The following is a 24,590-nucleotide window of genomic DNA, read 5'->3' as shown; positions in this document are numbered from 1 at the left end:
AATCTTGTCTTAAGCATCTGGCCTGTTTTTCCAATATAGCATCCTTCGTTACATTTTTTACACTGAATGATATATACCACATTGGAAGATGAGCAAGTGAAAGATCCCTTTATGTTAAATATCTTTCCTTTGTGGATGACTTTGGGGTCCTGTGAAATATTTTGGCATAGTTTGCAACTGGATAAATTACAGGGAAGTGTGCCCTTCTGTTCCTTTTCAGTCTGTGACGGAAGTTTACTTCTGATTAGCTTGTGTTTTAAATTGGGTGGCTGTCGGAAGGCCAGTACTGGTGGGGATGGGAATATCTCTTTCAGTAATTCATCCTCCTGGAGTATAGGTTGTAGATCTATCCTCAGTTAAAACTATCTGGTGCTATCTGGTGTCACCAACCGTCTGACTGGTTTGAAATTATGTTGTGAAAGATGATGGCTGATGAAAGCCTTCCCCAAGAGCAGGCTACAATAAAGGTTGGAGCTCAGCAGCTCTAATAAGAGTGTAGAATACTGTAAAAACGGGAGCTCAGCACTTCTAATAAATGTGTAGACTGCTGTAAAAGTGGGAGCTTAACAATTCTAAAGTAAGTGCAGGCTTACAGTGAGAGCGGGAGCTCAGCAGTTCTGATAGGAATACAGGCTCACAGTGAGAGTGGGAGCTCAGCAGTTCTGATAGGAATTTAGGTTTGCAAATAGATTTCATATTCATTGTGGAAATCTTGAAAACCCGATTGGGTTGTAGCCCTCGAGGACTGTGGTTGCCCACCCCTGATATAGATACAAACTAATATACGCAGCCAAACTGGGAATGGAAACAAGTCTTCTTGCAAGAATCACACGGGTCACAGACCAGAGAGCAGACAGCACATGTGGATGTCACAGCTGGGAATTAATCCATAAGACAAACTGTAAACAGTCAAACCCCTAATAGCATGCAACATCAATGTAATCAAACCAGTTTTCAAAATTATAATTCTCAAATTCTCTCTCTCTCCAAATCAAACCCCTTACTGAATATCACTCAAACATTCACAAATATGTTCAATATGAAATGCAACATTGCATATGATATATAAAAGTACTACACCAAGTTTATTTTTGTCTACTGCAACACCCTTGGAACAGAATTGTTGGAGTATGAAACACCACTCGGGAGCTCAGCCTGACATTTTGGCTGCATTTCACAGGGCTATGACTAAAAATTCTGCCATTGCTTTTGGATTTGTGGGTGAATTAACAATGTTGCTGTTCATAAAAAGACAAAGCTGCAGTAATTGTTATTGTCACAATGTCAGGCAGATATAATGTTCATTTTTTTTTCCGTGGTTACAAGTACCATCTATGCTCCAAGTGACCTCTCTTACTAAGGATGGGACTGCTTAAAAAACAGCTAAAGGGAACACTTAGTACTGGGACAGATGAAGGAAAGTGGGAAAGGTTTTAAAGTAAATCTGCTCAGCTGGGTAATTATGGGAAAGTCAACAGTTTTCTTTTGGAAAATACATCAGTAAAAAAAAAAAAAACCTACAAAGAGCTGACAGCATACAGAGGCCAGCTGTAGAGAGGAATCACTTACAAATCTGCTGGAGTTGTTGTTTCTCACTGTCTTGGCATTTCCAAAGGCCTCCAGTAAGGGGTTAGATTGGAGAATGATATCTTTCACGTGCTGAAAGCAAAAGGAAAACAAATTTTTTTAAATAGTCCAAGCAGCAAATTTTAGCAATTATTTTATGAAAACAGAGTATCACACTGAGTTGAAGAGAGCTGGAGAAATACTCTTAATAAGAAGCTGTGAGTGGCAAAATCTCCTTCATGCAAGATCAGTAGCCGACATCACTGAACCCATGAGTCTGAGCTCCAAGAATCAGGTCTACAGTAGAAAAGGAAAACCAAAGAGAGATAAAAACGGAGTCTTCCTTTCAGAACACTATGCTGCGTTATTACATTTTGAAGTTAAAATGGATAATACCTTACGATTTGATGAAAAAATTAGAAATGAAGATTAAACTGACTACAACTACATCTCTTTTTCTCAAATAGAACTGTTAATACTCTGCCTTGCTTGTCACTGGCTATCCTAGAAAGAAGGGCTGGGTGAATTTCCTGTAATTGGAAACTTGGATCTGCTTTCTTGTGGACTTGAGAGTTAAAATTAGTTTATAAATATTATTTCCTGAGTTGGATGTATGTTAACACTTTTCTGAATCAAGGTTATGATCTTGTATTAAAATGACAAAATTGCAAAAATAAAATAATTAAAAAAGAAAAAGAAAGAAAGAAGGGCTGGCAACCCCAGACACACATGCCACATGTTGGCATATGAAAACCTCCCAGTCAGCAGGCCACTTTCTGCAAAATGCTGGCACTGCAAGCCTTTTCGGAACTTGTCAGCTGCTTCTGCTGAGACAAGTACAGGTGGTCAATGAGTAATGAAAACGCAGAAAGTGTCAGCATTTGGCAGTGAACAGAGCCAGGTTAGGGATGTGGTGACAAGGGTTTGTTTGGGCTCAAAAGCTATTGGCATCTAAGATCCGAGGTCCCTTTCACTGCAGAGAGCTAAAAATGGAGAGAAAATCCCCTCCCTTCCAAAGAACCTAGGACCACCCCTATAAATCTCTCCAAGCAGGGTTTATTCCCTCCTCACAGTGGTATTTTTTTCACACCAAGTCGAAAAAGGTTGCGATTCCCTACTTTAAAAGGTTGACTCACTGAGCGGCAAAGTACCAAAATCAGCTTCAGATTTTATGTCAATAATAGAAATTTTTTAAAACTTGAATCCTGGAAAACATATAAATCATAAATCTGATGACCCAGTCATTTTCTGGGGTTTGTTAGTTTCATTCCTTAAAGAACTCAAATGAAGAACTGTGACTGCAAAACTCTAAACCCAGATGAAGAACCCATGAGAAGTCCAGATTAGAAAGAAATTATACACTGGCATACATTTAATTTTCCTTTACTACACATAATGGAGGTAATTTGATAACTGCCCACATTAGTGAAAAATATAAGCATACTTTATACATACTATGGAAACTCTGCTGAATTTTCAAAGTCCACATGGTCTTTTGCTTTGAAAATTACCCCAGGTAAACTATGGTGTTCGTTTTCAAAGCAGATGGATACCTCAAAATGCCTACAAAAGAGTGCATCCGCTAGAAACGTGCAAATCCTGATGTTGGAAAGTCAGAATTTGGACGTTTCACACTGCAGTTCATCCACATATCAAGGGGGCATGTTTTGGGTAGGACTAGGGAGGGCCCAAAAGTAGGACATCCAACAGTGATTTTTGAAGGGGAAGAAACATCCATGTCTAAAAAAGGCCATTTTTATCTAGCCTCGTTTCAGTCATGTCCAAGTTACAAACAGGTGCACTGATTGAGCAGCTAGCCACTGGATGGATTAAGGCATGACCCCTCCTTAATCCTCCAGTGGTTGCTGTCCCCTTCCCTCTCCCCTAAAAGTGAAAGCAGAAAGGAAAAACCAGGCTGTATGTCAGCTGCAGGTATTATAGCCATTCTGAACAAAGCAGCAAGCAGGTCAGAGGAGTAGCCTAGTAGTAAGTGTGGTGGCTGGTAAACCAAAGGCTAAAATCCCACTATAACTAATATTGTTTTCTGGGGCTCTCTCCAGGTACAGAAAAATACTTACTGTACCCAAAGATACAGGACACTTGCAAGCCTGAAGATTATTGAAGTGGTATATATTAAGTATTCTGTTCCTGGAGGGATCACATTTAAACAACAACAAGTTACAGTGGCATTTGAACCTGAATCTCTTGGTTTACAGTCTACTGCACTAACCTCTAGGCTACTCTGTTCTGCCAAGGATATCTGTGTGGCCATTTTCATAAGAATGCTACCAGACAGACATCCTTGTGCCTTGTTTTCCCCCTTTTATTTATTTATTTAGATTTTGCTCACACCTTTTTCAGTAGTAGCTCAAGGTGAGTTACATTCAGGTACACTGGATATTTCTCTGTCCCAGGAGGGCTCACAATCTAAGTTTGTACCTGAGGCAATGGAGGGTTAAGTGACTTGCCCAAGATCACAAGGAACAGCAGCATTTGAACTGGCCACCTCTGGATTGCAAGACCGGTGCTCTAACCACTAGGCCACCCCTCCACTCCACTTTTATAATTTAAATGTTTCAGTTTTTTAAATGGTTGTTCAGGATGGATATCTCCAGTGTAAGGACATCCTTCTCATGTATTTTCAAATAGGAAATCCCAACGTTTTTCTTGTTTGAAAATGGCTGTGAGATAGAAGGGGTTTTTTGGGGGGACATTTTGTGCTGGAATTTTTTAGCACTTAGACATCTCCTTTTGAAAATGCCCCTCTATATGCACAGATTTATAGCTGCTATTTGGTGTGAGTAATGTCTATATGCAAATGTCAGAAGCCTAAGAAATAAGATGGGAGAGTTAGAATACATTGTACTAAATGAAAAAATAGATATAATAGGCATTTCTGAGACAGGTGGAAGGAGGATAGCCAGGGGAATACTGTCATATCAGGATACAAATTATATCTCAGTGATATGGTTGATTGAATTGGTGGAGGGGTTGCATTGTATGTTAAGAAGAGCCTTGAATCAATTAGACTAAAAATTCTACAGGACATGAAACACATCTTGGAATCCCAATGGACTGAAACTCCACGTGTAAAGGGGAAAAGGATAGCGATAGCAGTCTACTACCGTCCACCTGGCCAGGATGAAGAGACAGATGTAGAAATGTTATCATAAATTAGGGAGGCTAACAAACTGAGGAACACGATAATAAGGGGTGGTTTCAATTATCCTGATATTGACTAGATAAATATAACATCAGTGCATGCTAGAGAGGTGAAATTCCTTGATGGAATCAAGGAGTGCTTTATGGAGCAGCTGGTTCAGGAGCCAACAAGAGAAGGAAAAATTCTAGACGTAGCCTTTAGTGGAGTGAATGATCTGGTGCAGGAAGTAATGGTGCTGGGGCCGCCTGATAACAGTGATTATAACATGATCAGATTTGATATAAGCTCTGGAGTAAACACACACAAGAAATCCAATATGTTAGCATTTAACTTTCAAAAAGGAGACTATGATAAAATGAGAAGAATGGTGAAAGAAAAACTTAGAGGAGCAGCTGCGTGGATGCTGTTCAAAAATACCATCCTGGAAGCCCAGGCCAAATATATTCCGTGTATTAAAAAAGGAGGAAGGAAGACCAGATGACAGCCAGCATGGTTAAACAGTGAGGTAAAGGAAGCTATTAGAGCTAAAAGAAAATCCTTCAGAACTTGGAAGAAGGATCCAACAGAAAATAATTGGAAACTGCATAAAGTATGAGAAGTCAATTCAAAGCGTTGATAAGGAAGTCAAAGAGAGACTTTGAAAAGAAGATTGCGTCGGAGGCAAAAACGCATAGTAAAACTTTTTTAGGTATATTAAAAGCAAGAAGCTGGCAAAAGAATCGGTTGGACCGCTAGATGACAGAGGGGTAAAAGGGGCACTCAGGGAAGAAAAGGCCATAACGGCGAGATTAAATGAATTCTTTGCTTCGGTCTTCACCAAGGAAAATGTGGGACTGATACTGGTGCCAGAAATGGTATTCAATGCTGATGAGTCAGAGAAACTGAATCAAATCTCTGTAAACCTGGATGATGTAATGGCGTAATTTGACAAATTGAAGAGTAGCAAATCACCTGGACCAGATGGTATACATCCCAGAGTATTGACAGAATTGAAAAATGAACTTGCAGAACTATTATTAGCAATATGTAATTTATCTTTAAAATCAAGCAAGGTACCAGAAGATTGGAGGGTGGCCAATGTAATGCCGATTTTCAAAAAGGATTCCAGAGGTGATCTGGGAAATTACAGACCGGTAAGCCTGATGTTGGTGCTGGGCAAAATGGTAGAGACTATTATAAAGAACAAAATTACAGAGCGTATTCAAAAGCAGGATTAATTAAGAGAAAGCCAACATGGATTTAGTGAAGGGAAATCTTGCCTCACCAATCTACTACATTTCTTTGAACGGGTGAACAGACATGTGGATAAAGGTGAGTCAGTCGATACTGTGGTACAGGGGCGTAGCCACGGGTGGGCCTGGGTGGGGAATCTTTTTCTCTTAAAAGTTTTTAAAGCATTTGTATTATATTTGCCAGTGTCATCTCCTCATCACTGCTATCTGAAGAGGCGGAATCTAAGTCTGACATAATAAAGCAGACCTTTCAGACTGATCAGGAGGAAGAAAATGCATCCTTCTGGGCTGTCATTAAGACATGCTCTTTTAATGTTAACCTGGGTTATTAGTAACTAGATCTCATTGTATAAAATGGGACATGTACTAAAATAACACGAGTTAGTGGGAAAATATTACACTTCACGGTAGGTCATATTGATAACTATCCAGCTTATTTTCGAAGGCGATCGCTGGCCATCTTCCGACACAAATCGGGAGATGGCTGGCGATCTCCTGAACCCGGCCAAAACGGTATAATCGAAAACTGATTTTGCCGGCGCCAACTGCTTTCCGTTGCGGAGCCGGCCAAACTTCAAGAGGGTGTGTCGGTAGGGTAGCGAAGGCGGGACAGGGGCGGGACGGGGGCGTGCTCACGAGATAGAAAAAAGAAAGCCGGCCCTGACGACCATTTCGCAGGCTTCACTTGGTCCCTTTTTTTTCAGGACCAAGCTAATTGGCTCGCTAGCCAATTTATTTATTTATTTTTATTTATTTGTTACATTTGTATCCCACATTTTCCCACCTATTTGCAGGCTCAATGTGGCTTACATAGTACCGTGAAGGCGTTTGCCAACTCCGGTAGAGAAACAAATACAAAGTGATGTTGTAGTCTAATAAGGTTCATATGTTACAGACACATTGGAAATAGCAGAGAAGGAGAGTTATATAGTGTTCATTACGAGCTTTGGTTATGTTGTGTTGCAGGGTTCAGGCACTTAAGATGCGCTCAACTCAGGAATGCGTGCAACTTTGGATGCCCATATTTGGGTGCCCTTTATAGAATCTGGGAGTTAAAGGGTATTCTATAATCTAGGCACTTGCATGTATGCACCCCTTGCATGTGTAAATGTCTAGAATACTAACTCTTGAATGTATTTGCAAGTGGAGCATAAAAAGGGGTTGAGCATGGGCAGGGGTCTCACGCACATAACTTACAGAATACTGCGGCATGTAGGACCCCACACTTACTCCAGCTCTATGGCTGGTGTAACTGTGGGTGCCTAAATTTTAGGCATGCCAATACTGGATTATGCTAGTGTTCTATGATGGAACCTAGTCCCCTAGATGGCATTACAGAATTGTCTCCTACCACACGACCTTGGGACGCCCAGTTATAAAATGACCTCATTACAACAGTACAAATTTTATAGGTGGGCGTGCATGGGTGACCTGTCCAAGGAGGCTGGTGAGCATTTTCCACTCTAGCTCTGCTGCTTATAAATTCACTCTTTTTGGGATTTTGACCTTTTAAAACTTTTTCATATTTGGTCTGATGGCTTATAAGTACCCCTGATAAAGGTTCTGTATGTCAAAACACAGCCCATTTTGGGTTTATTCTGTCAGCATTACTTGTTTGAAGAATAAACTTTGGTTTTCTTGGAAACTGTGGTTGGCTTATTCCACTCCTGTACAGCTTTTTGGACTCTGGGTGGAGCATGGGCAGGGCACACATTTACACTCATAAGTTATAGAATACTAAGTTATGTGGGCATCACTGGCACTTAGGTATATACATTTACACCAGCTCTATAGCAGGTGTGAGTGCTTGTGTCTAAGCGCATACACACATATATACTTGGTTTTGCTAGTATTCCATTAAAAAGTGGAGGACTAGCCTAATGGTCACCTATATATACGTACAGGTACACACAGTTATAGAATTACTTCCTTACCGTATAATTTCAGTAAGTAGAAATCTATGACATTTTGAGAAATATACATCTTCCACCATAACTCACCTGAACCTTTGGGCCACCTCCTGATATTTTAGAAATGTAACTCATGATATACTTAGCAGCCACAGTCTTTCCAGCACCACTTTCACCACTACAAAACAAAAACATGAACACAAACATACATCAATGAGATGAGGTGTATGATGACAACATAATGAAATGGCACAAACAGATTATTCAATAAACATATGAGATGGATGGGATCTATTAAGTCCAATACTGAGCACAACACCTGGGGAATAATTTGGAATGTCTAACTTAGATATTTCAAATTATTTGTATATTCAGCAGTACTGAATATGCACACATAGTTATATATGTATGTACATTGAAACAGCAAACATCAGTGCTATACATAAAGAGGTGAATTCTATATATGGCGCAAAAACATCTGCGCCAATAAAAGTGCTATTTTATAAACCATGCTTGAAGTTAGGTGCGGTTTACAGAATAGTGCTTACACCCAGGAATTGCGGCCAACTTTAGGTGCAGCCATTTGCACCAACCAAAACATGGTGCAAATAAATGCACCTAAATTAGGTGCATATCCCCCCCCCTCATTCTGTAACAATGCGCGTACATGTTAGGAACTCCCCCGTTCTGCCCATGACCCTCCCATTTCTGTGCCCTCTTTTTTAGCTCAAGTGTAAAATTTAGGCGTGGATCTAGCACCTAAATTTACTTGTGTATATTTCAGTTAAATCTAAGTAGTGCCAATAATTGGTTAACAAGCCAATCAGCACTAATTAGCTCCTTATTCAGTTAAATTGGGTGCACACCCAAATTTGAACATGAAGATTTTAGTAACTTTTATAGAATTCAGGGGATACCCACTAATTCTTTAAAGTTGCATGCCCAAACTTGCAACTAGCGCATAAATTTGTGTGTGCAATTTATAGAAGAAGGTCAGTTGCATACATAATGTAATAATTAAATGCTAAGTGTTAACAACCAATTATTGGCTATAATTGGTGTTAATTAGCATGAATTGGCGGATACACATGTGACTGCTCTTAGTCAGTATTCTATACATTGCATGCACAAATTCCAGAACATGCAACTGTAGACCTGGGAGAAGCATGGAGAGAAGGATTCAGTGATGTGCACAGGTTATGAAATATTTACATTTATGTGCCTAATGTGTCCCAGGTTTGGACAACATTCTGGAGGAAAAGTTCATAGTCTGCTGTTGAGGTAGATATAGAGGAAGCCACTGCTGTCCCAAGGATTGGTAGCATAGAATGTTGCTACTAATTGAGTGACCAATCCAGGTCACAAGTACCTGGCAAGATCCCAAAAAAGTACAATACAACTAAGGCTGACTCTGTGACTCCATCACCTGACCATTCCTCCATCCCAAAGACAACTCAGCTATCAGCCTGGTATTGGTTTGGATGGATGGGCAAAAAGTAAATGAGAACAGAGGAGTAAGTGGTCGACTGCAAGTAAAATAGCCGCTGAGTCCAGCCCCCCCCCCCCCATTCCCCTGGAACTGGTTTTTCACACATGGACCCGGGGGGGGGGGGGGGGTAGGGAGGGAGGGAATCCTGTCACTAGATTTTAAACCAGTTTGTCTCTGCCTCCCATCTCATTTCCTACTCCCTATATGGCAAGCCAATGTAGGTGGGAGTCAGGGTGACTGGCTAATGCTGAACTGGGCCTTTGGGGGTTTCTTTTGGGCAAGTGCCTGAATGCCTTGTGGCCTTCCCTCTCTATATAGGAGTTGGACAGCTACTAACTCCTCTAATCTCTTTTTTAATTTACTTAACTCTGCTATTCCATCCCCTGATATGAGTAGAAAGATATGTAAATTGTCTGCTTATTAATACAATTTTAACCTGGCTCTTGTATGACTCTACAAAGCAGGTCCAAAAATGCATATTTAGCGCTATTCTATAAATGGCGCTCAGAGTTGGGTGACATTTATAGATTAGCACGTAGCACTGGGATCCACACCCAACTTTGGGCACGAGCATTTACACCAACTGAAACTTGATGTAAATCTTTGCGCGTATACTAGGCATGGATCCCCTGAATTCTATAATACTGCGCACATCTTTAATGAACATCCCTTACCTTTCCATGTCCCTCCTGTGGCCATGCCCCCCTTTCAGTTGCACCCTAAAAGATTTATGCATGTGTCTTTATAGAATAAGGCTTAGCAAGATGCACACAGAAATCCAAATTGTTGCCAATTTGACCCGATAATTATTAGCTCCCAATTATTAGAGCTAATTGGTTTGTTACTCAATTAAATTGTGCATGCAAATTGGGCATGCATTCAAATTTGTGCACACAATTTTGAGTGCCATATATAGAATCTAGGGATAAATAAGGGGACAGAACTCTGCAGAGCCCTATACAAATGAATGTATCACTCAGTACCTCAAAAAAGGTTCTCCTTTTTTTAAAATAAGAAATAAAACATTTTAAAAAAGAATGTGGGTATTGTTGAAGTCATATGTCTAGAAATAGTATAGGTTACTCTATTTTTGGAGTTACTGAATTCTATAATGAGACATTATTAATCATATCCTGAAGAACGAAGCTCTACGTTCCTGTTTTCATTCCTCATGACACAGGGTAAGAGTCAGCTCCTTTGATGATCTAAGGTAATGCTTAGTAATGCTTTTTCCTGGAAGGTATTTCATTTTACTGCAGTAGCTATTTAAAATTTTGGTGCATGGCATGTTTGTCTTTCATCTACTGGAAGACCACTACACTTCTTGGAAATAGCAACAGGTGTTATCAATTATGTCTATAGTCAATAGATTGTCATTTTTACAAGTTTATCAGTTAGGTATACATAATGTTTTTGTGTTTGTGTATATTGTACTGTGCAGCCTAGGGGCTGCCAGTTGCAGACCTGCCAAGTCTCCTGCTTTCAGTGAGAGACTCCTGCCGAGTAGCTGGGGTCTAGGTCTACCGCTGAGCGGCCTCCCCTTCCAGTGGCAGCAGGAAAGACCTTTCTAAAATGTAATCTCCGGCTGCTGCTGGTCACCCAGCAGCAGGAAATGATGTTTTAGGAAGACCTTTCCTGTAGCTGCCACTGTGGGCAGGGCTGGGCAGAGTTGTGAGCAGGGTTGGGCGGAGTTATAGGAGGGGTCTGGGCAGGTTCTAAATCTCCTGCATAGTAGGTCGGCCCCCTTGGCAACTCTGAAGTTGTCTAGTAGAAAAGGCAGGGGATTTCTTAAGGGAATGGCAGAAGTCCCTTGGGGAAGTAGGATTCCCTCTGTAAGGAAAAAATCCCGTCCTGTAGGCTAGTTAGAATAAGGGGGAGGGGCTGATCAAAGAATACTCAGGTATTTGGTTCTACTGGTAGGGAACTAGGATTACCTGGATTGACAAGGAGAAGGGTGCTTTGCAACACAGAAGCAGCAGGGTCTAGGGAATCTGGACTCACACATCACTGTGGGCAGGAACCTTCCTAGAAGGGGTGGAGTCCCAGGACTGGTTAAACTCAAGGGGAAGATACAGCGAGATTGGCTGAAGTAAGGAATATGGAAGCAAGTTTTAGTCCCTTTTTCCCTGTCCTGGAATAGGAACAGTAAAAACCCTTTGGGAGAATACTGGAAACCAGACAGGTTAGTTCAGGCATTATACCTCAGCAAGAGTTTTTTTAGTGCTTGAAGTTTGTGGGAAGCTGAACTGAGACCTGCTCTTAAAGCAGAAATTAACACAGCTGCTACCCATATTGATTGACCCGCGTGGCAAAGGAGCAGTTTATGTGTGTCTGCCAGCTTCTTAGAAAAGGATCAGAAAAGCAAAAGTACTTGGGTTTTGTGTTTTCACCTGTAAGAAGAGAGGTGAGCAGTGATAAAGTTTGAAGACAGCCTTTTGATGAAGGTGGAATATTATTGGAACCATCCTGAAGAAGGAGGGGTTTGTTTTGGGGTTTTTCTGTTATCTTCTAAGGAATGAGAACATCGGTACAGTGCACTTAAGTTTGGGACACCCAGAACTGAACCAGGCACCAAGATTGGAAAGAATGGCTTCTGGAACTCTGAAGCATAAATAGTTAACAGAAAAGAATGCTTGCAATTTTTCCCCTCAAATGAACTGAAGGCTTCCTCAGTTTGGCTGCAGGTTTGTTTAAAGAATCTGGGGGAGGGGCTCTGTCATTCTTACTCCTCTTTCTGGAGGGAGAGGAAAACAGAAACACAGCCTTTCAAAAGCCAAGAGATCATGCTGTTTGGACCAACATCACAATATATATACTGTCAGGGGGACATGGGCATGCCAGCAGTCAATCCCTGGACTCCCCGCCACAAGCTCGCACAAACACCTTTTCTTCAGCCTGCCCAGGCTCTGTCACTCGCCTGAGTAAACTTTGCCTCTGGAAACCGCACAATTTGGAAATAGAATGGCCCTAAAGGAGAGTATTCTGTCTACCTGGCCCTCTTCCCCAAATGACAGACCTTCCCTCCCCTTCTTCAGCCTAAGCCACATGGAGGGGCATAATTGAATGTTGTCAGCGAAATAGTTTGCCGGCGATCTATTTTGGTGGCGGCGCAACAGCTGGCCGGAACTGTATTATCGAAAAAGATGGCCGGCCATCTTTTTTTCCGATAATACGGTTTAGCCTGGCCAAATGCCAGAGTTTGCCGGGTTTGAGATCGCCGGTTTTGTTTTTCAGCAATAATGGAAAAAAATGCCGGCCATCTCAAACCCGGCGAAATCCAAGGCATTTAGTCATGGGAGGAGCCAGCATTTGTAGTGCACTAGTCCCCCTGACATGCCAGGACACCAACCGGGCACCCTAGGGGCCACTTCTAAAAAATTAAAAAAAACCCCACAAATAGCTCCCAGGTGCATAGCTCCCTTACCTTGGGTGCTGAGCCCCCCAAATCCCCCTCAAACCCACTCCCCACAACTCTACACCATTACCATAGCCCTTATGGGTGAAGGGGGCACCTACATCTGGGTACAGTGGGTTTTGGAGGGGTTTGGAGGGCTTAACATTTACCACCACAAGTGTAACAGGTAGGGGGGATGGACCTGGGTCTGCCTGCCTGAAGTACACTGCACCCATTAAAAACTGCTCCAGGGACTTGCATACTGCTGTCAGGGAGCTGGGTATGACAGTTGAGGCTGGCATACAGGCTGGTAAAAAAAGGTTTTTATTTTTATTTTTTTTAGTGTGGGAGGGGGTTGGTGACTACGGGGAGGTCATCCCCCATTCCCTCCGGTGGTCATCTGGTCGGTTGGGGCAACTTTTTGAGGCTTGGTCGTGAAAATAAAAGGACCAAGTAAACCCGGTGAAATACTGATTAACGCTGTTTATTTTTTCCATTATCCGCAAAGGCCGGCCATCTGGTAGCCACGCCCATGCCCAGCCTTCGCTATGCTGCTGACACGCCCCCTTGAACTTTAGGCGACGGGAAAGCGGCAATGCTGTCAAAAAAGCCGCTTTCAATTATACCGATTTCGCTGCTTTTGAGAGATCGCTGGCCATCTCCCAATTTATGTCGGGAAATGGCCGGCGATCACTTTCAAAAATAAGCCTGCAAGCCTCCTAAGAACTCCTTCCCCTTTAACCAATAACCAGACTATTTAATGTGTGCTCCAAACTGATTCCTTTTCATTTAGGATGATAAGTACAGTCTGAAAACTTTTCCCCTTTCCACTCAGGAGGATAAATTACAATACTTAAAGTTTTACTTTTATTTCTCCAACAGTAGACAGGATAACCATAGAACTTTACCCATAGGTTTCATGCTCTTCCCCTAGCATTCATTCCCCTGGGTTCTCAGCAATGGAGTGGCCTAATGGTTAGTGCAGAAATGGCAAGTCAATGGGGTCCACGCCCAGTGGTGTGCTGGAGCCGGCTCGCACCGGCTCGCAAGAGCCGGTTGTTAAATTTACTGGCATCTTGCGAGCCGGTTGTTGGCCCGTGCGAGCCGGCTCGCCTCTGCTCCCCCGCTCGTCCATCTTCTGTCTGCCCTCTGCAGATCTGCCGATAGTAGCCCTGATTTCCTTCTTGCCCTGCCGCCCTGCCTTTAAAATTTTTATTTTCCCTCGAGACGCGCCAGCATTGAAGCGAAGGCAGCAGGCTCAGCTCGGTTCCAGCTTTCTCGCATCATGGCTCCGCCCTCGCCTGATGTATTTCCTGTTTGCGCGAGGGCAGAGCCATGATGCGAAGGAACGGAACGAAGGCTGGAACTGAGCTGAGCCTGCTGCCTTCGCTTCAACGCTGGCGCGCCTCGAGGGAAAATAAAAATTTTAAAGGCAGGGCGGCGGGGCAAGAAGGAAACCAGGGCTACTATTGGGGAGCAGAGCTGCAGAGGGCAGACGGAAGATGGACGACCAGGGGAGTGGGGAGGGCTGGAAGAAGGCAGATGGAGGAGAGGAGGGCAGGGGGGAGACGAGGGTTGCTGGACATCGGTGGGTGGATGGAGGGTAGGGGAGAGGAGGGTTGCTGGACATGGGTGGATGGAGGGGAGAGGAGGGTTGCTGGACATGGATGCATGGAGGGCAGGGGAGAGGGGGTTGCTGCTGGACATGGGTGCATGGAGGGCAGGGGAGAGGGGGTTGCTGTTGGACATGGGTGCATGGAGGGCAGGGGAGAGGAGGGTTGCTGCTGGACATGGGTGGATGGAGGGCAGGGGTGAGAGGAGGGTTGCTGGACATGGATGGAGGAGAGGGAAGGGAGAGAGAAGAAATGATGGACATGGATGGAGGGGAGGGAAGAGTGAGGAAGGAGATGAGAAGAGGGAAAAGGAAGAGAGGAGAAAAACTGCACATGGATGAAGAAAATAGGCAGAAGCTGAGGACCAGAAATGAAGAAGAAAGGAGGAAAGTAAAGAAATAAATGGAAAGGAAGCCCTGGAAACGGAGTTAAGAGGACAGATAGCAGCAGAATCAGATACTGGGCCAGCATGAGCAGAAAAACAAAGTCACCAGACAATAAAGGTAGAAAAAATAATTTTATTTTCATTATAGTGTTTGGAATATGTCCACTTTGAGAATCAGGTGCTCAACATTAAAAGTTTACTACTTATTTATGGCATTTTATCCCACATTAAACATGAATTAGATTGCCCCCCCCCCCAGGCTCTCTCCCCGGCTATAGCCAGCTCTGCAATTTGGGGGGGGGGGGGGCACAGAGGTGGACGAGGGGCGCAGAGTTGGACGGGTGGGGGCGCAGAGGTGGACCGGGGAGAGAGCCTGTTGTTAAACATTTACCAGCACACCACTGTCCACGCCTTCCACAAAAAAACAAAAAAGTCAACACACAAGGGTGGAAGAGAACAGATTCCAAGAAACCAGCCAGCCAAAGAGTAAGAGGATCAAAATCAGTTGCTCTTACTTTTTGGCTGGCTGGTTTCTTGGAATCTGTTCGCTTCCTCCCTTGTGTGTTGACTAATGGTTAGTATATATAACTTAGACTGTGAGCCCATTAGGGACCGTGTAAAGTACCTGTAATAGAAATTGTAAACCACATAGAGGGGCATAATCGAACGGGGCGCCCAAGTTTTCATGAGGGCGTACTCGCAGGACGGCCACGTAAAGGGGCTGGGCAACCCGTATTATCGAAACAAGATGGGCGTCCATCTTTCGTTTCGATAATACGGTTGGGGACGCCCAAATCATGAAATTTAGGTCGACCTTAGAGATGGTCATCCTTAGGTCATTTTTGAGATAGCCGTCCCCGGTTTTCGGCAATAATGGAAACCGAGGACGTCTATCTCAAAAATGACCAAATCCAAGCTATTTGGTCGTGGGAGGAGCCAGTATTCGTAGTGCATTGGTCCCCCTCACATGCCAGGACACCAACCGGACACCCTAGGGAGCACTGCAGTGGACTTCACAAATTGCTCCCAGGTGCACAGCTCCCTTACCTTCGGTGCTGAGCCCTCCAACCCCCCCCCCCAAAAAAAAAACCCACTCCCCACAACTGTACACCACCACCATAGCCCTTAAAGGGTGAAGGGGGGAACCTACATGTGGGTACAGTGGGTTTCGGGGAGGTTTGGAGGGCTCAACATTTACCACCACAAGTGTAACAGGTGGGGGGGGGGGGATGGGCCTGGGTCCGCCTGCTTGAAGTGCACTGCACCAACTAAAAACTGCTCCAGGGACCTGCATACTGCTGTGATGGAGCTGGGTATGACATTTGAGGCTGGCAGAGACTGGAAAAAATGTTTAAAAATTTTTTTTTGGGTGGGAGGGGGTTGGTGACCACTGGGGGAGTAAGGAGAGGTCATCTCTGATTCCCTCCGGTGTTCATCTGGTCAGTTCGGGCACCTTTTCGAGACTTGGTCGTGAAAAAAAATGGACCAAGTAAAGTCAGCCAAATGCTCGTCAGGGATGCCCTTCTTTTTTCCATCACGCCCCCGTGAATTTTGGTCGTCCCAGCGATGGAAAGCCCAAAATCGGCTTTCGATTATGCCAATTTGGGCGACCCTGAGAGAAGGACGCCCATCTCCCGATTTGTGTTGAAAGATGGGCGTCCTTCTCTTTCGAAAATTCACCTGATAGTCACCTCAGGGATCACTTGCAGTACATCAAGTGCTGAAAAAAAATTAAAAAATGGAAAGAAAACAAACATTATGAGAGAAGAATCACTAAAGTCCACCTTCCTATGGCTTCCTTTTTACCAGGCCCAATAGCAAACTTCTAGAGGGTAGCTGACATCCCTTTCCAGCTTCCTTCACCCTCTCAATGCACCTTCCCAGAGTTAGCTTCACCTTAAGCACTCCACTCACCATGCAAACAGAGCAGCACTAAACCATTCCCTCCCAGCCCTTTACCAGCTGTACCTTATCTTCCCAGCTGTCTTTATCCTGTGCCTCTGGGCAGCCTCCCCAGTATAGCTTCACATCAAGCTCTTCTCCCTTCTCACAGACAGAGAGTACCTCTTAAAGAACAGCCTAATTCCCCCAGCCCTTGCCTGGCTCTCCAGAGCTAGTTTCTCTCCTTTCAACTGAAGTTTGCTTCACATCTCCTGGGCAAGGTTGCCAGGTGGGCGGTTTTCCCGGCCAATTGGGCGGTTTTCTGCCCGCTGCGGGTCGCGGTTTTTTGTGCTTGTTTTTGGTTTTTTTCCGCGTTTTTTGTGCGGTTTTTCGGGCCGCGAGGGCGGGGCTAGTGACCTTTTGGGCGGGATTACATGACGTTTTGGGCGGGGCTGATGACGGAGGAGATGGGGCTGATGACGGGGGAGGCGGGGGCCGATGACGGAAGAGGCGGGGTCGATGACGGAGGAGGTGTGGTCGATGACGGCGGGGGCGGAGTTGATGACGGTGGGGGCAGAGTTGATGACAGTAGGGGTGGGGGGGTGAACATTTTGGGCGGGTTTGGGGACCGGGTACCTGGCAACCCTGCTCCTGGGCTCTCTCTTTCTGTGTATGCAGGGCCTGTTAATAAGCTTTTTGCCTCAGAGATCCAAACCATCTTCCCCAGACAGAAGGTAGCCAACTACTGATTGCTTCCTCTGCAGTGAACAGCTACTAGTACTACAGCTCCCAGGCTGCCTGTCTGCCCCTCTCACACCAAACTTTTCTTTCCTGGTCTCCTCAGATTGGCCCTAATATATATAGGGTTACCATATTTGGTCCCCCAAAAGAGAGGACACATGCCCCGCTCCCACCACACCCCACCCCCTTTCACACCCTCGCCCCACCCCCTGTCACACACCCCATCACCCCCTTCCCTTACTCTACTAACCTGGTGGTCTAGTGACCTCTTTGGGGCAGGAAAGACTACTACTACTACTATTTAGCATGTCTATAGCGCTCCAAGGCATACGCAGCGCTGCACAAACATAGAAGAAAGACAGTCCCTGCTCGAAGAGCTTACAATCTAATAGACAAAAAATAAAGTAAGCAAATCAAATCAATTAATGTGTACAGGAAGGAGGAGAGGAGGGTAGGTGGAGGCAAGTGGTTACAAGTGGTTACGAGTCAAAAGCAATGTTAAAGAGGTGGGCTTTCAGTCTAGATTTAAAGGTGGCCAAGGATGGGGCAAGACGTAGGGGCTCAGGAAGTTTATTCCAGGCATAGGGTGCAGCGAGACAGAAGGCGCAAAGTCTGGAGTTGGCAGTAGTGGAGAAGGGAACAGATAAGAAGGATTTATCCATGGAGCGGAGTGCACGGGAAGGGGTGTAGGGAAGGATGAGTGTGGAGAGATACTGGGGAGCAGCAGAGTGAGTACATTTATAGGTTAGTAGAAGAAGTTTGAACAGGATGCGAAAACGGATACAGAGCCAGTGAAGTGACTTGAGGAGAGAGGTAGTATGAGTAAAGCGACCCTGGCGAAAGACGAGATGGGCAGCAGAGTTTTTAACCAATTGGAGAGGGGAGAGGTGACTAAGTGGGAGGCCAGCAAGAAGCAGATTGCAGTAGTCTAAACGAGAGGTGACAAGGATGTGGATTAGGGTTTTGGTAGAGTGCTCGGAAAGAAAGGGGCGGATTTTACGGATATTGTAAAGAAAGAAACGACAGGTCTTGGCGATCTGCTGGATATGAGCAGAGAAGGAGAGAGAAGAGTCAAAGATGACCCCAAGGCTTCGAGCTGAGGAGACAGGGAGAATGAGAGAGCCATCAACAGAAATAGAAAACGGGGGGAGCGGGGAGGTGGGTTTGGGGGGAAAATGAGAAGCTCGGTTTTGGTCATGTTTAATTTCAGGTGGTGTTGAGACATCCAGACAGCAATGTCAGACAAGCACGCTGAAACTTTGGTTTGGATGCAAGGTGAGATATCAGGGGTAGAAAGGTAGATTTGGGAGTCATCAGCATAGAGATGGTAGGAAAAGCCATGGGATGAGATTAATGAACCAAGGGAAGAAGTGTAGATAGAAAAGAGGAGGGGACCAAGAACAGAACCCTGAGGTACGCCAACAGGCAGAGGGATAGAAGTAGAAGAGGATCCATCAGAGTGAACACTGAAGGTGCGGAGGGAGAGGTAGGAAGAGAACCAGGAAAGGACAGAGCCCTGGAATCCAAGTGAGGACAGGATATCAAGGAGTAGGCTGTGATCGACAGTGTCAAAAGCAACAGAAAGATCAAGAAGAATGAGGATGGAATAGAGACCTCTGGATTTAGCCAGTAATAGGTCATTGGAGACTTTACTAAGCGCAGTTTCGGTTGAGTGGAGAGGGCAAAAACCAGATTGAAGTGGGTCAAGAATATCATGTGAGGAGAGAAAAATCAAGGCAGCGGTAGTGATCAGCACGCTCAAGTAATTTGGAGAGAAAAGGGAGGAGGGAGATGGGTCGGTAATTAGAGGGACAAGTAGGGTCGAGTGAAGGCTTCTTAAGGAGAGGTGTGACCACAGCATGTTTAAAGGCAGTAGGGACAGTTGTAGTGGGAAGTGAGAGGTTGAGAATGTGACAGATAAAAGGAATAAGAGCAGGTGAGATGGCTTTAAGAAGGTGGGTGGGAATGGGATCAGAGGAACAGGTGGTACATTTTGAGGAAGAAAGGAGAAGTGTAGTTTCCTCTATAGTAACTTCAGGAAAGGAGGAAAAGGAATGAGGGGAAGGAGACAGAGGGGAACGGACTAGTGGAGGTAGAGGTGGCGGGGTAGAAAATTCAAGGTTTATCTTTTGAACCTTGTTGTGATAGAATTCAGCAAGGGTCTGAGGAGATAATGAAGGAGGAGTTGAGGGAGGGGCACCTTGAGGAGAGAGTTTAATGTGGTGAAGAGAAGTCGAGGGTTAGAGCCAAGAGAGTTGGTCAGTAGGATATAATAATCCTGTTTGGAGCGTAAAAGAGAAGATTGGAAGGAGGTCAGCATGAACTTACAGTGTAAGAAACCAGCAAGGGCCCGAGATTTCCGCCAGAGGCGTTCGGCGGAGCGGGTACAGGAACGTAGGTAGCGGATATTAGAAGTCAGCCAAGGTTGGGGTTTTGTACGCCTTATAGGGCGGGTCATCAAAGGTGCAAGAGTGTCTAAGGCAGAGGATAGAGTATTGTTGTAAGAAGAAACAGCCTCATTGACAGACGTGGATGGTGCCACAGTAGAGAGGAGGTTTGAAACATGGGAGGATAGAGATGAAGGGTCAATATCGTGAAGATTCCTAGATAAATTAGATAAGATAGGACGGGACTGGGAGGGAGGAGATTTAAGTGTGAAAGTTATAAGATGGTGATCAGAGAGGGGAAGATCAGAGGCAAGGAAACTAGAGGGTGAACAGCTGGAGGAGAAGATGAGATCAAGACAGTGACCATTTTGATGAGTGGGGGAGGTGGAGCATAGTTGGAGATAAAAGGAGGATATTAAAGCGAGTAACTTGGAAATATAAGAGTTGGAAGGATCATTAACAGGAATATTAAAGTCACCAAGGATGAGAGAGGGGGAGGAAGGATCATGGAAGAAGGCAAGCCAGGCATCAAAGTCACTGAGAAAGGATGAAAGGGACTTATCAGGGGGACGATAAATGACCGCTATTCGAAGAGGCAGAGGAGAGAAAAGGCGGATAGAGTGGACTTCAAAGGAGAAAAAACAGTGAGATTGAGGTGGAAGAAGGGGTTGAAATCTGGAGGAGGGAGAGAGAAGTAGTCCAACACCGCCCCCGCGACCAGCAGGGCGAAGAGTATGTGAAAAAAGATAACCGCCATGGCAGAGGGCTGCAACTGAAGCAGAGTCATCAGGGCAGAGCGAGGTTTCTGTTATGGCAAGCAGATGGAGGTGATGCGAGATAAAGAGGTCCTGGATATAGGGGAGTTTGTTACAGATAGCGCGGGCATTCCATAGGGTGCAAGAGAAGGGCAGAGAAGAGGAGGGGAGTAGAGGAATAGAGATGAGGTTAGAGAGGTCGCGGTGAGATCTGTAGAGTTGGGATAATAGTTGGTGAGGAGGGCCAGGATTAGGATTGATGTCACCGGCTGAGAGTATGAGAAGGAGTAAAAGAGAGCGGAGGAGAGTAGGAGAGGTGTGGCCACAAAGGCGTCGAAGGCGAGAGGTATTTAGGTGGAATAGGGAAGGCAAAATGGAGGGAAGAAAGAGACGGAGATTAAAACCCAAGAGAGAGGAAGAGGGTAGGAGAGAAGGTGAGGTGATGAAGTCGATGGATGGACAGTGAGTTCCTGTAGCGGAGAGAGGTAGGGGTTCAGGGAAAAGATTAGGAAGGGACAGGGCTAGGAAGAGAATGTGAATAGGGGCCATAAATGACTGAGATACTTTAGCAACTGGGAAGAAGATTAGATGTAAAGAGAAAAATGCCCCGCTCGCTGTTAGGCGCACAGCACCTAGAGTGGAGGCCCTGAGTGGATCGGAGTGGACCTGAGTGTCACCCCGGAGAAGGCTGTAAGGATATGCAGATGAGCTGCAAGTCCTCCACAGTACCTGAAAGGCAGCCGGTGGTAGAGCTGGGCACCTCTCAGCTGAGGAAAGGCTTAACAGGGGTTAGGCTGAAGCCAGCATTCCTCCCCCTGAGGGTCGCCTGATCCTAGCCAAAAAGCACCTGGAAACTCTGTGCACTTGGAGCGAGGGCCCTGGGAAGATCGGGGTGGACCTGGAGTCACCCCGGATACAGCTGTGAGGAAATGCAGAACGGCTGCAAGTCCTCCACAGCACCTGGTGGGAGCGCTGGGCACCTAGAGCGGAGGCCCTGAGTGGAGCGGGAGTGGTGTCATCCCGGAGAAGGCTGTAAGGATATACAGATGAGCTGCAAGTCCTCCACAGCACCTGAAAGGCAGCCAGTGGTAGAGTTGGGCACCTCTCAGCTGAGGAAAGGTTTACCAGGGGTTAGGCCGAAGCCAGCATTCCTCCCCCTGAGGGGCAGCAAAGAGCCCCCTCTTTGCTGCCCAGAGCGCTGCCCTGCATCCTGTTGCTAATCTCGGCACTGATTCAAAATGGCCACCGAGAGTTGAAGTCTTGCGAGGTCGCTTCAACTCTCGGCGGCCATTTTGAATCAGCACCGCGATCAGCAACAGAATGCAGGCCAGTGCTCCGGGCAGGAAAGAGGGGTCTCTTTCTTGCCCCAAAGTCCTGCCCCGAAGGCGGAAGAGGTCACTAGACCACCAGGGCAGTAGAGTAGTAAGTAAGGGGAGGGGAGGGCTGGTTGGCTAGCATAGGACGGCCCGCCTGCCTGTTTTTTCCAGAAATCCGGACAAACGGGCAGATTGGCAAAACCCGCCCAGTTGCCCAGACATGTCCTCAAAAAGAGGACATGTCCGGGTAAATCCGGACATATGGTAACCCTATATATATATATATATATAGAGAGAGAGAGAGAGAGAGAGAGATGCACACACACACACACACACACATATATATAATTTCTGCTTTCAGTAGTGCCTTCTCAGGGAAAAATGTCCTGATTCATTTTCCTCTTTGGATGTCAACATATTTTGAAATATTATTTTTAAGTACTAAAGTGGTTTCCAATGCAGCTGGCTGGTTACAGAATACAACTATCAAACCTGCTCACTCCAGTTCCATTAACGAATCCAACATTCATCATGTGATCTTGAGTAAGTCTGTATAAGCAGAATTTCAACACAGATTACCAAAGTAACTGTTCCTATATGCTACTCTCCAGCCCTGACTGAACCTTTTCCTTTGAACTCATTGTTTATGCCACCATCCAGAATCTGACTGGAAATTATCCACATCATCTTGTGATCTCTGTGCCTTCATCTTAGTCTATATTTTCTTAGTGATTTCAGCTCTACTAAATCTGACTATTACTCTCTCATTCTTTGTTCAGCTGACCAACCTCAGCAACGATTCACTTCTGTGTCCTTCAGCTGCTCTGGATTTGATCACTTTCAGCAGAAAACTGCTGACATTCACTCTTCAAACCTTCTGTCTTTTACCACCATTACTACTATAGCTACTACTGCTGATCATTTCTGAGGTGCTTCTAGGTGTTTGAAGTGCTTTACAGACACATAAAAGAGAGACAGTCTCTATTCCATATAGTTTATAATCTACTCAAGACAAGCATAAATGACAAACAAGTGATTCTAGCAAAATGTGAGAAGATAGTCAATATGTAAACATGATCTCAATATGATGAGATTTTAATTATCAGAGAGGGGGCATCATACACCAGATCAGGAAGTCTGTTCCAGGCAATTGGTGCAGCAAGGTTACAAAAGAAGAGTCAGGACATACCAATGGAAGAGAAGGGCACATATAGGAGATGAATGGAGTTCATGATGAAAAGTATAGGGAGAGGGAAGATAAAATGAGTGTTCAGAAGCTGCAGAGTGAATGTATTAGTAGGTGAGCAGTAGAAGTTTCTTAGGAGAGAGCTAACATGATTGTAGTGACACTGATGCCCCGATGATCAAAACATAGTAACATATAGTAGATGACAGCAGAAAAGTAAATGCGGACGCTAGAGGCCGCTAGTGCTGGACCAGCACCTGCATGTACCTTCACACATATGATCAGAGGGGTCTGCATGTACCTTCGCACATATGATCAGAGGGGTCTGCATGTACCTTCGCACATATGATCAGAGGGGTCCGCATTTAGCTTCGCACACATGATCAGAGGGGTCTGCATTTAGCTTTGCACATATGATCAGCGGGGTCAGCATGTACCTTCGCACACATGATCAGAAGGGTCTGCATTTAGCTTTGCACACATGATCAGAGGGGTCTGCATGTACCTTTGCACATATGATCAGAGGGGTCTGCATTTATCTTCGCACATTTGATCAGAGGGGGGGTCTGCATTTAGCTTTGCACACATGATCAGAGGGGTCTGCATGTACCTTTGCACATATGATCAGAGGGGTCTGCATTTATCTTCGCACATTTGATCAGAGGGGGGGTCTGCATTTAGCTTTGCACATATGATCAGAGGGTCTGGCACGCCAAGCAGAGCTCATTTAAATTAGATTTAAATGAGCTCTGCGGTATTCTGCCCCTATGATCATAGAACAGCACTCTGATCGTAGGGGGAGAATAGCACCTTAACCCTATGCCAGATTAGAGCTGGTGTTAGGGTTAAGGCTTCCTGTTCCACTTCCCACTCTCCCCCACGCCCCCCAAGTCAGGGCTGTCACTGTCAGCCAGGGCTGCCACTGTGTTCTGGGGGATATTTGGACCCTCAGACCCTTCCGACTGCTGAGGCCCTGGTGGCCTAGTGACCCCCCCAAGCCCCTCTAACATAAGGGCATGGGGGGCTGGAGATCCGGTGGAACTCCAGCCCCCTATCCCCCCCCCTAAAATCCCTGTTGGCCCACCTAACCTAGTGCTCTAGCGGCCCCTCCCCCATACCTCCATATGATGGAGGGAGTAGCACTCCCTCCTCTTCCAGTGCTGCCTCCAAAATGGTGGCACGCTGCCCTGCGTAGGGCATCCTGGGATGCAATGGGCAGGGCAGGGTGTCGCCATTATGGAGGTGGTGCTGGAAGAGGAAGGAGTGCTACTCCCTTCTCTATCAAATAGAGGTAATGGTGGAGGAGGCTGCTAGACCACCAGGGTGGGTGGAGGGTTGTGTTTGCAGTCCACTGGGCCATCAGAGATTTTTTTTTGGGGGGGGGGAGGGGGGTTAGGGATCTAGAGATCCACTGCATGCAAATTTCTCTCATGAATTATCATTGTGGATACCCCAAAAACCTGACTGGCTGGGGTGCCACCAGGATCAGGTTTGGGAACCACTGCCCTATGTGTATTTACCAATTAGTACCACACTTTAAACCTAGCAATATTCATCCTAAAGCAAAACAAT

General features: G+C 45.4%; 1 protein-coding gene across 2 annotated transcripts in view; it reads right to left on the bottom strand.

The window, feature by feature from the left end:
• The window catches only part of MYO1E (myosin IE), a 434,647-nt gene that overhangs the window by 211,154 nt on the left and 198,903 nt on the right, over nucleotides 1-24,590 (bottom strand). For both annotated transcript variants that reach the window (XM_030188689.1, XM_030188678.1), the window contains exons 5-6: nucleotides 7,962-8,049; nucleotides 1,570-1,659 (exon numbers count right to left, since the gene is read on the bottom strand). In XM_030188689.1, the coding sequence (XP_030044549.1) occupies nucleotides 1,570-1,659; nucleotides 7,962-8,049 (178 nt within the window). The remainder of the gene's footprint in view (nucleotides 1-1,569; nucleotides 1,660-7,961; nucleotides 8,050-24,590) is intronic.

This window comes from Microcaecilia unicolor, chromosome 1, assembly GCF_901765095.1.
Source record: "Microcaecilia unicolor chromosome 1, aMicUni1.1, whole genome shotgun sequence".
Lineage (NCBI taxonomy): Eukaryota > Metazoa > Chordata > Amphibia > Gymnophiona > Siphonopidae > Microcaecilia > Microcaecilia unicolor.
Note: the sequence above shows the minus strand (reverse complement) of the source record. Positions and strands in the feature narration are given on the sequence as shown.